This window comes from Meles meles, chromosome 11 (assembly GCF_922984935.1).
Source record: "Meles meles chromosome 11, mMelMel3.1 paternal haplotype, whole genome shotgun sequence".
NCBI lineage: Eukaryota > Metazoa > Chordata > Mammalia > Carnivora > Mustelidae > Meles > Meles meles.
The window spans coordinates 14,181,085-14,194,769 of NC_060076.1; the positions used below are offsets into that span (position 1 = coordinate 14,181,085).

Sequence of the window (13,685 nt, forward strand, 5' to 3'; positions counted from 1 at the left end):
CATTCCTTGTCGTTACTCATCTAGTTAAACCCTTTCTGACAGCTCTCAGATCTGTCAGCCGTAGCAAAGAGGCAGCAGCGAAACAGCTCTCTCTGCTCAGAAGGTTCTAATGAGCCTGTCCTGTGATTTCCCTCTGGGATCCTGGGGAAGAAGTTTGGGTGCACTAAGCTCGGGGAGGTAGGTAACCAGTCATTTTGCAGGGAAATCATGTTAAGGCCACTTTTAGCCAGTGGGGCCATGGAGGGGAAGAGGGCCCACTGGGTGCCAGACCCACACTGGCCTTTCATTTTCTGCTCACCCACCGAGCTCTTTCCATCTTAGGCTCGATGACACAGATGCTCTGACTGTCTGTCTGCCCGGGCTCCCTCCTGGCTGGCTGGCTGGCTTCTTCTCACCTTTCCCGTCTCAGCTTCCATCTTACTTCAGGGTCAGAGAGGGCTCCCTGGTCACCCAGGCCCAGTGCCCTCTTCTGCTTCATCATATGTCGCAAATTATATATTTGTCTATTTAATGTCTGTGTCTCTCTGTTTCCCAGGAAGGGCCATGTTTATTTTGTTCATATTTTTTAGTGAATAATTTTTTTCTCATATTCCCAAACAAGTACTTGCCCATGTGATTTTTAAAGCACAATGTGGATGAAACTTGATGCAATGTTTTTGTCCTCAGTACACAGTAATGTCTGTTAAATAGAGAGAATATAGTTCTTCTTTCTTTTGTGTGTGTACATATAAATTATAGTCACATCCATCCCCCCTGCCTCCCACCAGCAAACTAGTCCAGGGATTGGCCAGTGCTTGTGATGACTCACCCTTCTTTCCAGGCACTTCTCATATAATTGATTATGCTCACTTTAGCATCATAGAATTTTAGAGCCAGAAAAAGGACCTTGGAGTCAGTCTGATACGGTTGCTGGTGTACACAGACCCCCTGTGAGGTGTTAAATTGCCTCAAGCCACTTTTCTGTCCCTGCCTGTGTTTCATACAGTGCCTTTTTCTTAGTGTGAAATGTGTGTAAAGCAGATTTACAAGTTTTCGGCCAGGAACCCCATTTTTTTTTTTTTTTTTTTTTTTTTTTTTTTTTTACAACCTAGGGTTTTCTCTGAGTGTCATTAATTTGCCTTTTGCATTTAATATACCATCCCCTGCAATCCCTAGAATTACTCTGGGAAGTGTGTGTCATATACATTGGTTTATCTAAGAAAGTTGCGGGAAGAGATAGAAATATATAGACATATTTGTTTATAAAAATTTTGTTTAACTGGAAGGTTAAACAATAACAAGAAAATAGGCTACTTGTAGGGGTGTGAAGGAAGAGGTAAGAAGGGCATGGATAGCAGATTTCTCTGGAAAGATCTCGTTTTGTAAATTTGATGTTGAAACTGTATAAATGCTTTAAATAATTAAAAATAAACCAAAATGGGAAAAAAAATTTCTTAAAATTGGTAGCAAAATGAAACAAATCTTACTATAGATATAGTATTGAAGGCATACCCATGCAAAAAGGAAACATTTCAAGACTAAAACACAGTAATTTGACTATATCCCTAGTAGAAGTACTCTGAGGGCAAAAACGACTGAAAAAAATGTTTTAATTGTTTTCAGTGATGATGCTGTTAATGTGATGTTGGTACTGGTGTTTTAAAACTGTTAAATTTCCATTACAGGATAAAACAAATAGCTAAGTAGGTTAAGATTTTTACTATCAGGGAAGAGATAAAAATTTTAAAACAAAGAAGTAAAAATCCTGCCATCCTTGATTTGGAAATATCAGTATGTGATATATTTCCTATTAAAAACACTTAGGTTTAGTATTTTAAAATGTCCACTCCAGTACCAATGAGCACCTCTAATGCCAAATCGTGGTTTCTAAATACCTTTTCCCACTAACAGGAACCAGGACTCCTTGGAGAAATGGTTTGATTCTAGGTCGGACAGGAAATGTACAATATGAACGTAGAACATCTTTTCATCCTGGGGGAAAAGAGGAGAAAGGGGGAGTAAAACTTCCAGATTTTCAGCAGTTCTCAAATTATGGTCCCTGGGCGAGCAGCATCAGTATCATCTGGAAACTTGTTAAAAAGGCAAATTTTAGGGCCTTACCCCAGACCAATTGAATCAGAAAGTCTGGGAGTGGGCCCCCGTGGTATTTTTATAAGTCTTCTTGGTAGCCCTGAGAACCACTGATTGAAAGAAACTTAAGAGCCCTATCAAATGCAAAACGTGGAGTTCATTTGGATGCTGGTGAATTGGACCAGTTTTTCAAAAAAATGATGGGCTCAGGGAAATGTATCTCCTGACATACATGATGATACTAAGCAGTTTTTATTTTTTAAATAATTTTTATTTAAGTACAATTAACATATAATGTATTGTAACATATAATGTAATGTCCTGGGGTACAGGTCTGTGATTCATCAGTCTTAAATAACACCCAAGGGCTCATTATATCACATATCCTCCCCACTGTCCATGACCCCGCTACCCCATCCCTCCCATCCCCCCCTCCTCCCAAGCAACCCTCAGTGTGTTTCCTGAGAATAAGAGTCTCTTATGGTTTGTCTCTATCTCTGGTTTCATCTTGTTTCATTTTTTTCTCCTCTCTTCCCCTATAATCCCGCCTTGTTTGTTAAATTCCACATACCTGTGAGATCATACTAATTGTCTTTCTCTGACTGACTTATTTCACTTAGCATAATACCCTCTGGTTCCATCTGCATCATTGCAAAGATTTCATTTTTGACGGCTACGTAATATTCCATTGTATATATTTATATATATATACACACACATTACATCTTCTTTTATTGTCGTTGTTCTAGGTGTGGTGACAATGTTTTTTTTTCTTTTTAAAGAATCTTTTTTCTAGAATATATACCAAAATATCTTACGGACATGAAATATGATAGGCTTCTGGGGATGAGTTTAAAAATACTTTTAGGGGGGCGCCTGGGTGGCTCAGTGGGTTAAAGCCTCTGCCTTTGGCTCAGGTCATGATCCCAGGATCTTGGGATCGAGCCCCGCATCAGGTTCTCTGCTCTGTGGAGAGCCTGCTTCCTCCTCTCTCTGCCTGCCTCCCTGCCTACTTGAGATCTCTCTCTCTCTCTGTCAAATAAATAAATAAAATCTTTAAAAAAAAAATACTTTTAGGGTATGGATAGGCAGGGGCATAGATGAAGCAGGTTTGGCGTTGGTTTGGTAATCGCTAAAGCCAGCAGTTCATTATCCCATTCTTTCTACTTTGTGAATGTTTGAGATTGTTCAGTATAAAACAGAAAAACAATTCAAGAAGCCAGCTCCAGGAGGCAGGCCGAACACTCCCGATCAGTGGGTGGCCTCCTGGGAGGGGCATGGCTCCCAGCTCTGAGCGGGGCTCCGTGGCCTGAGGGATGAGTCGCTCTCTTGGGTTCTCCTCAGTGTCAGGCACTGTGCTGTGCACACTCCATCTCCTTTCATGCCCTATGGGAGCCTCCAGAAAGGGAGGTATTGTGTTACCTTTTTCCAGACGTGAGAACCGAGACTTCCTTGCTTTGTCATCATCACAGCTGGAAGGGACCGAGCCGGTCTTGGAGCCCTCTTGTTTTCACCACAGTGCAGTCATCCTGTAAAAATGAAGATTTTAGTTCAGAGAAACAGCAGACATGCAGAATTAAAATGCCTCGTTTTAAGTGCTGGGTAGAAGATGGACAGGCTGTGTTGGGAGAGCGGGTGAAAATTTAACCTACCAGTCGGCAAAGGGTCTCACAGCACCTACACCGTACCAGGTGCTGGGGATCAGAGGGAAGACTTGAGTCTCGGGAGAAGCAGCAAACAAGTAAATGATCAATTAAATTCAACACAAAATGGGCCATGATGAAGAAAGGACTGAGCCTAGCGAGTGCCCAAAGGAGCCGTAACCAACCTAGACTTCTGGTAGGGAGGAGTCTCAAGGAAAGCTTCCCGGAGGAGAAGTTGCCCAAGCTGATTTTTGACAGAGGACTAGAGGTCAGCCAGGCAGGGGTGAGGAAACCATGGTCCGTCCTCAGGCCTCATCCCCTCTGCGTTTCACTCTAGACAAATGTGGTCAGGTGATCCCGGTTCTATAGCTGCAGAGAATGACTTTGTCCCAGAATGTGTGGTCTAGGAAGCCATGACCTGAACACATATCTTTGAGGGCTCTTAGTGTGAGGAAGAGAATCAGAGAAAACCTGAAGTTTAAATTCATTCTGTTTTGGAAGAACAGCTGACGTCTTGTAGCTGACACAGTTGGCTAATCTTGAAAGTAGGTTAAAGCAGGGAATCAGGAGATGATACATACCTTAAACAGCGTAGTTTAACTGAAAACAGTAAAATGTACATTCGCTTGCCATTCTTTTGATGTGGGGCCAGGGCCTCTTCTTTGAATGTGGTCTGCTGGTGAGAATTTCACATCTCCTTTCTTTGATAAACCACATCCATAATGCATGTCTGTCACTTCCGATCTTTGTTTCTTTAAGCTGAAGAAAAAGCACAGACGCTTGTAAAGCAACCCGAATACAGCGTTCCTCTAGACTACGGTCCTCCCACACCCCTCATAGTTGATTCACCCACACCTAATTTGCCAGAAATGTGGTTTTTAGTGACTTGCCTTTATCAGGTCTTTCCTGAGGCATATGTTAGTTTTCATGCAACCAATTCTCTTTCCATATACACATTTCCTGGGTTTACTTAATGCTTAATTAAATCCCGGAACTGCAAGTGCAACCGCCATAAACAAGTTTGGGAACAAAGTAAAGTGGGGTTCCTTGTAAGCGGGCAGCCCGACGTCTCCCCTTTGGGGAGCAGAGGTCTCTCCCTGTCGCAGAGTGTAGGCTGTGCGGCACATCTTACAGTCGGGAGGGGCGATGAGAAAGGAGTGTCCTTAACTCTGTGAGACTGGCCACGGGAGCTGTGGGGTGTGTACATTTCATGTGATGGGAACTCTGGCTTGCCACCCGTCCGCTCTCTCCCACACCTCTGAAGGATGAAAGCTCACCAGGGATCATACTCTCCTAATCATACTTTTATATTCTCTTTTTAAAATTTATCATTAAAATTTTTGTTTTAATGAGCATTATAGTTTTTATAAAAAAAAAAAAACACCTCAAACAATTCTGATACATTTTTAAAAATGAAAAACAGATCTTCCAAATCATGTCTCAGAGATAAGTCACTGTGAACATTTTGATATTTTTTCTCTCTTCATCACATGTTTTAGACATCACATACACATCTGCGGATATAGATCTGTGTATTCAGTTTTATGAAACAGGAATGCCTGGTATACAATAGCAGTTCTGGGCTCTTTTTGTCACTAATTATGATCTTTCAACATCAATAAATAGAGTTCTGGAGCATCATTTTTTTTTAAGATTTTATTTATTTATTTGAGAGAGAGAGTGAGTGAGGGGTGAGGGGCAGAGGGAGAAGGAGAAACAGATTCCCCGCTGAGCAGGGAGCATGATGGGCTCGATCCCAGGACCCTGAGATCATGACCTGAGCCGAAGGCAGCCACTTCCCGATGAGGCCTCCCAGGTGCCCCTCCAACATCATTGTTAATAGCTGCAAAATTATGTCATTGTATGTGAGTACCGTGATTTCTTTATGCAGACCCCTGTGGAAGCAAACCAGGTTGTTTATTGGCTTCTACTAAGAAGGTGCGGAGCTGAGCATCTAGGAACACAGGCATCGTCGTGTACCCACAGAGTTATTGCTGGGGGTACACGCCCAAGCGTAGACTTGCTGGATCAAAGGGTTAAGCGCATCTTACAGTTTGGTTAAGTCTTGCTGGCCGTTCCACCTGCACTGTGCTAATTGGCAGTCCCACCAGTGCTCGCGAGAATGCTCGCCCCACACCCTGGCCCCGCTGGATTTTGCCTGGTTTTGCCAGTCTGACCAGCAGAGAATGGCTTCTAGTTTCCATTCAAATATTGCTGTTAGTAAGGTTGAGCATCTTTTTGTGTGCGTTTTAATTCTCTCCTATGTGATAGGATATTTTGTATTCTTTGTTCATTTTACCAATTCCTTTTCTCTTGAGACTGGAGAAATGAAGGCAGAGATCACCAAACTACACAAAAAGCTGTTTGAACAAGAAAAGAAGTTGCAAAACTCTGTGAAGCTTTTGCAGCTGAGCAAGCACCAGGAAAAAGTCATCTTTGATCAGCGTAAGTGAGCGGTTGGGGGCGGGCCGCCGTGTCTGACCACTTCACGCCTCTGAGGACTAAAAACCCCGTCCTGGACACCCACTTGGGAGCCCAGATCACCTGTCATCCTGCCTCCTATTTATGGGTTTCCTTTCATACTTTGTCCTTTCTGACCTGCAGACAAATAAATTCACTTAACAGACCTCAGTGGAGAGGCCACGTGCTGCCAGCCACTGTCATCTTGTTGGGGAGACAGGCGCATGGCGTGTACTTGGACAGGAATGGGTGTGGACTCAGTGTTCCACTCAGGGAACACTGAGAGGGGCGTGGGAAGAGTGTCCTTCTGTCCTGGAGGGTCCGCTTCTTGGACGCAGGGACAGCTGAGCTGAGTTTTCAGGAAGGAGTGGGTGTGGGTCAGATGGAAAGGGGGCAGCATGGACAGGCAGAGAGGCAAGGAAGAAGGTCTTGTGTGTGAGAAGCCCACGCCAGTTCACGTGGCTGGAATAAGATTGCAGGTGGAAGGTTGAGGCGGGAGGGGTCGCTGGGACTGGAGCTTGCTGGTGGCTGCTGCACTGGTCCGGGCGGGCTAGAAGGACGGCCTTGGCCCGGCCGCAAGGCTCCAGGGGGAGGGGGTGGTTTTGAGAAATATTTCTCAAGGCAGATACGGAAACTCGGGCTCAGAGAGGCTAAATAACATTTGTAACGTCAGTGCTCGTTCTGATCCAGGAGCTTCGGAGCAGTTCCTTGTCCCCAGTAGAAACCTGCAGCACTACCGCACCCCGAGTATTTAGAGGAGTGGCAGTTGCCTAGTTTCTGTCTGTGCCTGTGGGCATCGCAGCCCTGGGCAAGCCTCGCTGTCCCCTGTCCCTGTTCTGGGAGGGCCGCCGACCATGGCGCTTTCCTCTGGAGCCGCCGGCCTGCCCCGTGCTGCTCTCTTATCAAAGGCCTGCGTTTCTGGGGGCATTTCTGAGAAGCACAGAACATAGGTGGTTGTCAGGTAGGAGTTCTCCTTAGCCACTCTCCCCCCAGCCCCCAACCCCGGAACCTTCTGAAAACAGACTCTGCGAGACCAGCAGAGTTGGAACTGCGGAAGGAGGCTCTGTCATGGAGCAGGTGCTAACTTGCTCCTCCCTGCCCCCGTGCCGGGCTCTGGGTACAGAGGTGAACGGGGTGGTTCCTGCCAGCACAGAACTCTACTTAATGGGCAGACGCAGAAGTCAGCTGCAGGGAGACACACTGAGTGTGTCCCCGGCGGCCTCAGGTGGTTCAAGGCTCTTGACTGATGGGGTCTTGAGAGATGAGTAGGAGTTAGAGGAGGGTAGGGACAGGATTATGGCAGGTGGCCTCGAGGGTAAGAACTAAGTATTCAGGAATGTACTTCAGATATGCCAAGGGATTTGCTCTGAGAGACCAAGCGAAAGAGCTAAATAGGGACCAGGTCACAGGGGGCCTGTGGACAGACTCCAGAATGAGCAGCGGGGGCCCATGTGGTCCATTGCATCTTAGAAGGTCCTTGTGGCTGAGTAGGGAGGGGCCAGGGGGCAGAGAGACGTCTGCAGGGGCTGTGGCGGTCTCCCTGATGACAGCAGGGATGCCTGGCAGGGCTGGGGCATGGAGGGGAGGGGATGGTTTGGGCAGACAGAGGAGCCAGCTCTGGCCGAGTGGTGGCTGTCACGGGGTTCTGGCCTGGGCTTCCCATCACTCAGAGAGTAGGAGTACTGGCGGGGCCACTGGGGGACAGTGCCGGTCGTGGTCATGCGTGAGGCAGCTGTGGAGCACTGGGTTAGAGCCCCAGGGGGGCGGGGATGGGAAGTGGCAGTTTTGCACAGCCGCCAAGTCCAGGGACAGTCGGGCCTCTGCAGTGGCATCTCTCTGTGGCAGCCCCCAAACAGTCATGGGGCACGTGAAATTCACCCCTCATGCCGGTGAGGAGATCTGGGGAGCGTCAGTAGGTCCAGATGGGCAAGCTCCCATGGTGGGTCCCGCCTCTGAGCCCCACGTCAGGGATCCTGGAGTCATTCATGAGCACAGATCAGATTTCTGTACCCCTGTGTGACCTGGAATAAATGACTCCAATGCCCCGACCTTCTGATTCCTCATCTCTAACCAGAGATTGTAACCCCAGAGGACTCGGGCTGGCCAGACAGGCCTGGGTTCTAATCACAACTTAGCAAGAAGTGCCTCTGTTTTCTTATCTGTAAATTGGGATGGTAATGATACCTAAACTTTACTGTACTCTTCGGGAACAGAGCCCATACCCAACAAATGCTAGTTCTCTGCCTTCTTTTCCCGTGAGTTCAGACTGGAGTCTGTGTACAGGTGGCAGACCATTCGTGGAACCACAAAGGTCTGGGACCGCTGTCCCCACTGAAGCGGTGTCACCCATCTCCGTGCCTTCTGCGCTCCGCTCGGAGCCGGGTGAGAGGTTGCCCACGCTGGCCCGGCTGGCGGCCGACCCTGGCTTGTGATGACTCGGTGCCAGGCTGCTCAGCTCTTCCCAGTGAGTCAGGCCCTTGGAGATGCCCTGAACCCTGCCAGCCCCAGGTCTGCTCCTGGCTCTGAGGGATGAAGCGAAAGTGGGTGTAATGTCCCCTCCTCTGCCCCCTCCCTTCCGCTGTGGTGACCAGGAAGAGCGAGGGCCCGGGCTGGTCTCTGCCTGGGTCAAGCTGAACACCTCGTCTGGTCCCAGAGTCTGCAGGGAAAGGAAGGAAAACTGTCACAGCGAGACCCAAGGACCCCTGCCATTCCCTTGTCATGTGACGGGGAACCACGGCTTCCCCTCCAGCCTCTGACCCAGGGATGCTGCCCCGACAGGCTTGCAGTATTCCCTGAGGTCACCGTTGGCAAGCTGCCTGTCACGAGCTAGACGCCGAAGCTGGTGTCTTCCTTGTCAGCCCTCTGCTGAGGCAGCCCTGCACAGAGCTGGACAGTCCTGGGTTCGAGTCCCGCCTCAGCACTAGGCACGCCTGGATTTGGGATGAGCTTGTTACTGCTCTGTCTTGGGCTTCTCCTGGCAGCAGGGATTTCCGGGCTCTGGAAGGTGAGCAGTACCGTTCAGATGTGAGGCCCTTTCACATTTGGGGCAGGTGAGCCTTCATTCTTCATGCGGAGTCTTGTGCTTTTGGTATGATTTTAAACCTCCACACCTGGGGTACCTAATCTTTTCTGGGTCACAGGGGCTTTCGCAAGTCCTGGGAGAGGTAGGAGTTCTCTCCAGAACGCATCTACCCAGACACATGCAAAGACGCGCACATAGTTTCCAGGGATTTGGGACCCTCCTAAGCATAACCCCGGACGCAGGTGCAGAACCCCTGCCCTGGAGCGGGGGGTGGGAGGGTGCAGAGAGACAGTGGGCACCTCTGAAATCGAATTTGGCCAGTTAAGAACAAAGCCCACACTGGCTGTCTTTCTCTCCTCCCCCCGCCCACTCCGGTGTCACAGATTGCAAACAGACTTTGTTACTTCAATGGAAATTTTTTGTGAGGCAAGAAATAAATATTTTCCCAAGGCCACCACATGGCCCCTGTTCTGAACGAGCCATTGGGGAGTTGTGCTGTGTGTGCATTGATGGGGAGTCTGTTTCTTCCTTGGGCACCATTGGCCAAAGGCGCAGTTCCAGAAACCTTGATTCTGTCTAACCTGGAGAACCCATGGATTTCATGATCCTCACTGAGGCATTTTTAGAACGGACCCCTGATTGGGCCAGGAATCTCTTCAGTGGCAACATTCCCACCGCTGCTGGTGTGTGTCTTGGACAAGAGAAGGATTCAGGGAGGACGTGGTCTCACTTTACAGTTGTTGCCCTGAAAGGCAGGCACCTGCTTCCTCCCGGGGCTTCTGATACACTGGCCTTGCACACAGCTTAGAGCGTCTGATCCGTGGAACCCCTGGAATCCTCCCGTCCAGGGGACCATGTCAAGTTCTTCTCCCAGCTAAAGGACACCTAAGGAGGAAAAAATGCCCAGAGTTCATGCTTTCCCCCATCTGATTCAAATTCCTGCTTTAAGGGTAAAAATTGACTTTTTAGAACTACCTGTGGCCCTTGCCTTGGGCCTTGGCACATGGGCTTGCTTGGGAGTTGGGCAGACCCCCTTCCCAGAGCTGTGCCTCCAGAGGGCCTAGGAGACCAAAGTGTGTGGGGGACAGTCAGGCACAGGCCTCTCTGCCCACCATCGCCCCTCAGACCCATAGATGTGAGCCCTGGGCTCACGTTGGGGGCCTGGGCATCCACAGGCCTTGCCAGGCCTGTAACATGGGATGGTATTGCTGTGAGCCTGTGGCTTAGCATGACCTCGAAGAGGTGACTCTGGTCCCCCATGGATTCTTTGGTCTTGGAGTTTATGGTGGGTGGATGGAGCCTTGCACACCTCTCTCGGGTCTAGATGCTTCGGGCTTGTCCACACGTCTTCCTGACCCATTTGGGCTTCAGGGGGTGCTTCCTCCCTGCAGCTGGCTTTTACAGCATCTCCCCGAGCGTCCGTGTCTAACGGTCCTCTTCTTTCTTTCTTCTCAGTGGTCGTAACCCACAAAATCCTTCGGAAGGCCAGAGGAAACCTGGAGGTAATGCCCCTTTGCGTTCTGTCACTGAAAGCCCATCTGGGGCACGGGGGACGGGCGCAGGGCAGGAAAGGACTTCTTTTGAAAAGTGAAGCTGAAGGTGACACGAGGACGCAGGTCCTCCACAAACAGTTGCGTTTTCCCGCCAGCAGCACAGAAAAGGGTTCATTTTATCATGGCGTGGTTTCAGGGCTTATTCTAATTATGACATTTGTTTGCTGTTTTTATGAGTGAGAAGTACAGCAAACAGCACCTGGCCCGTAGTAGGCGTTTGATAAACATCTCTCGAATGAGGGGATATAATAAGATCTCATGGGCGCTGGGTTCTGTAAATATTTAGTGATTAAACAGTGTGTCTTTGAAAGTAGTTTCAGAGTAACAGTTCCGCCTTTAACTCTGCTGGGGGTCTTACTTCAGAAGCCCTCCATGGGACCTAAAATTTTCCTTTTCTCCCTCCCTTTTCCTAGCTTAGGCCCGGGGGTGCCCATCCAGGAGCATCCAGTCCCAGCCGACCAGGCTCCTGAGGAGAATTTCCAGCCAATAAAGCTTGCGGTTCCCACTGAGCTCCCGCTGTGGCTTTGTTACAAGTGTGGTTTCGATTTATTGAGGGAAGAAAAGGACTGTCTGGCTGAAGGAAATCTGCTTTCCACTTTGTGCTTTCTCTCCTAAAGTTGGTTTAAGGGGCGTCGTCAGACCGCGTTCGGATGCCCGGCTCGAGGCTTCAAGCAGGCCCCAAGCTCTGGGGCGCTGGGCCCTGTACCTCAGGGCTGTGGCCTCACTGTGGCGGCCTCGGGTCCACCTCAGACTGGCTTCGTGCTCAGCCAGCTCTGCGGTGGGGGACCTCACTGAATGAGTCATTTTGGCTTGGTGATTCAGTGACTCCGTGCAGAACCTGGAAGCCCGGGTCCTGAACTCCAGAGTGGGACACGCCGGGGTCTTGGGAGTGGCATGGCCCTCGGATGCCTCCCAGGCTCTCCGCTAAGGTCCCTCAGGTGTCCAGAGAGGAACGACGCCCTGTGGCACAGCCAGACTCCGGTGCCTGCGCTGGGCAGTGTGTGGTCGCGTCCCAGGGCAGCCCCCTGAGGGATGCCTTCCCAAGGAGGAGAGATCCAAGCGAGGTCCGGAGCGGGGACTTGTCATTGCAGTGTCCCCAAGACGACAGTGATCTTTCCATTCTACTGTCCCATAACACTGCCTCGTGGTTTGCTGCAATCTTGTCATCGACCTTCGACCTTGACCTTCGTGGTTAATCATCCTCTTTGTCCTGAGCTTCGTGATGGCCCGGGGAAGTAAACCGGGTGGGGCTCAGCCCCTTCCGCAGAAGCCCGCCATTGGCAGCCCAGGTGCACCCAGCCCTGCGGGCAGGAGGGGCTACTCCGCTCCGCTCCTTTTGCCTCGTGGCCCTGTGCTGCCTCCATGCCAGCAAGCAGGCAGGCGTCCTCAGAGCAGCCTGCCATCCGGAGCTTGGTGAATCCCCACTCCGCCTCCCTCTGGGCCCATGCCGGCCGTCATCCTGCAGACTTCAGTGTCCATGTGGGGGACATGTCACCTTGCCCTTCCTCCCCACCCACTCATTCTCACACTTGGCCCTTGAACCATCGCCTCCTCTCTGTCAGCTTGCTCGATCCTTGTCCTCTCCTCTGCTTTGACCTCCTGGAGGTCTTTGCCTAACCCTGGGCTCCTTGTCTTTTTAGTTCCCCTTCCTCCGGGTTTCTCAAGTCTTGCCTCCCATGTCTGAATCCCTTTTCTGCCCTGTTGTATTCTCGCTGCTGCCCCGCAGCCCCGCGGACACGACGATGACTGAGGTAACTGTGTGAACCAGGGGCATCGGGAGTGGAGGGGCAGGAGCCCGGGATGGGGGGGCAGGGACTCATGCGGGTCTTCCTGCCTCTTGGCCTTGGTTTCCCATGAAGTACAGGGGCTTGGCAAGGGGGTCAGTTCCCACGAACTCTGCCTGGGTTCCTGTCATCTGAGCTTTCTTCATGACAAATATTTGTAGAGATGTGCCTTATTTCAATACATAACAGTGTGTGAAAACTCAGATTTCGCCATAAAATAATGCAGTAACTCCCTTTTCGAGAAGTTGCACAAATGGATTCCTCTGCGGAAGCTCCCGTCTGCACACGAGATGGCTCAGCGCACTCCCAGGGAGGCAGCAGAAGGCTTGGTACCTTGTCCCAAGTGGTGTGCTTCGTTACCAGTCTCTGTGCCCGTGAAACGGCAGTCCCCCTCTGCCCAGTCCTGGTTACAGTCGTGAGCCTCAAAATTTGGAACTTGCTGAACAATAAGACCTTTCCCAAAAATCAGTGAGTCTCCAGTGTTCCTCGGTGGCTGGTCTCAAGCAGATTTTTGAAGCACTGCTTTGCGTTCACGTGGCTGGTGTGCACAGATGCACATAAGCACGTAGGAGTGTGTGTGTGTGCGTGCACGCGCGCTCAGGGGTGGGGAGTCTGTCATCAGTGAGTGGTTAGAGCCCAGGCGAGGCTTGCAGGTCAAAGCTGGGTTCAGCTGAACCAGCAGGGGAAGCCGTACATATAGTGCCCTGCACACGGTTACTGCCCAGCCTGGGGGCACAACGTGCTCATTGGCAAGGGCGTGAGCTGGAAGGGTTGAGGTGATCCCCCTTGGATTCTGCTACATCCCAGGTCCATCTGGTTGGTAAACCCAGGCATGCCTGAGAGCAGGGCCCACAGAGGAGGGAGCTCTGGGAATCTGGCTGGCCATTCACTTAGTCACCCGCAGCTGTCCACGAACACAGTAACCCAAAGCAAAGTAGATTTTTGCAGTTCAGTTTAAATTCGGGCAAAATATTCCCAACCTTGGGCTGGTGAAGGCTCTCCCTCCTCTTTGGGGGGTACAGGAGGAGCCTGGTTTGTTTGGGCTGGATTCAGGCCAAGAACAAACTGCAATAAGGACATTTTGGACCTTGGAGAAAGCTCCATTGTCCCTGATGAGTTAATTTTACCAGCGGCTGAGTTCAGGAGGCTGTGT

The 13,685-nt window shown here is 50.1% G+C and overlaps 1 protein-coding gene across 5 annotated transcripts in view; it reads left to right on the plus strand.

Moving 5' to 3' along the window:
- Positions 1 to 11,257, plus strand: part of CDK5RAP2 (CDK5 regulatory subunit associated protein 2) — a 168,752-nt gene extending 157,495 nt beyond the window's left edge. For all 5 annotated transcript variants that reach the window (XM_046022623.1, XM_046022624.1, XM_046022625.1 and 2 more), the window contains 3 exons: positions 6,032 to 6,158; positions 10,651 to 10,697; positions 11,162 to 11,257. In XM_046022623.1, the coding sequence (XP_045878579.1) occupies positions 6,032 to 6,158; positions 10,651 to 10,697; positions 11,162 to 11,218 (231 nt within the window). In that variant the 3' untranslated portion in view covers positions 11,219 to 11,257. The remainder of the gene's footprint in view (positions 1 to 6,031; positions 6,159 to 10,650; positions 10,698 to 11,161) is intronic.
- The last annotated feature ends 2,428 nt before the right edge of the window (positions 11,258 to 13,685 follow it).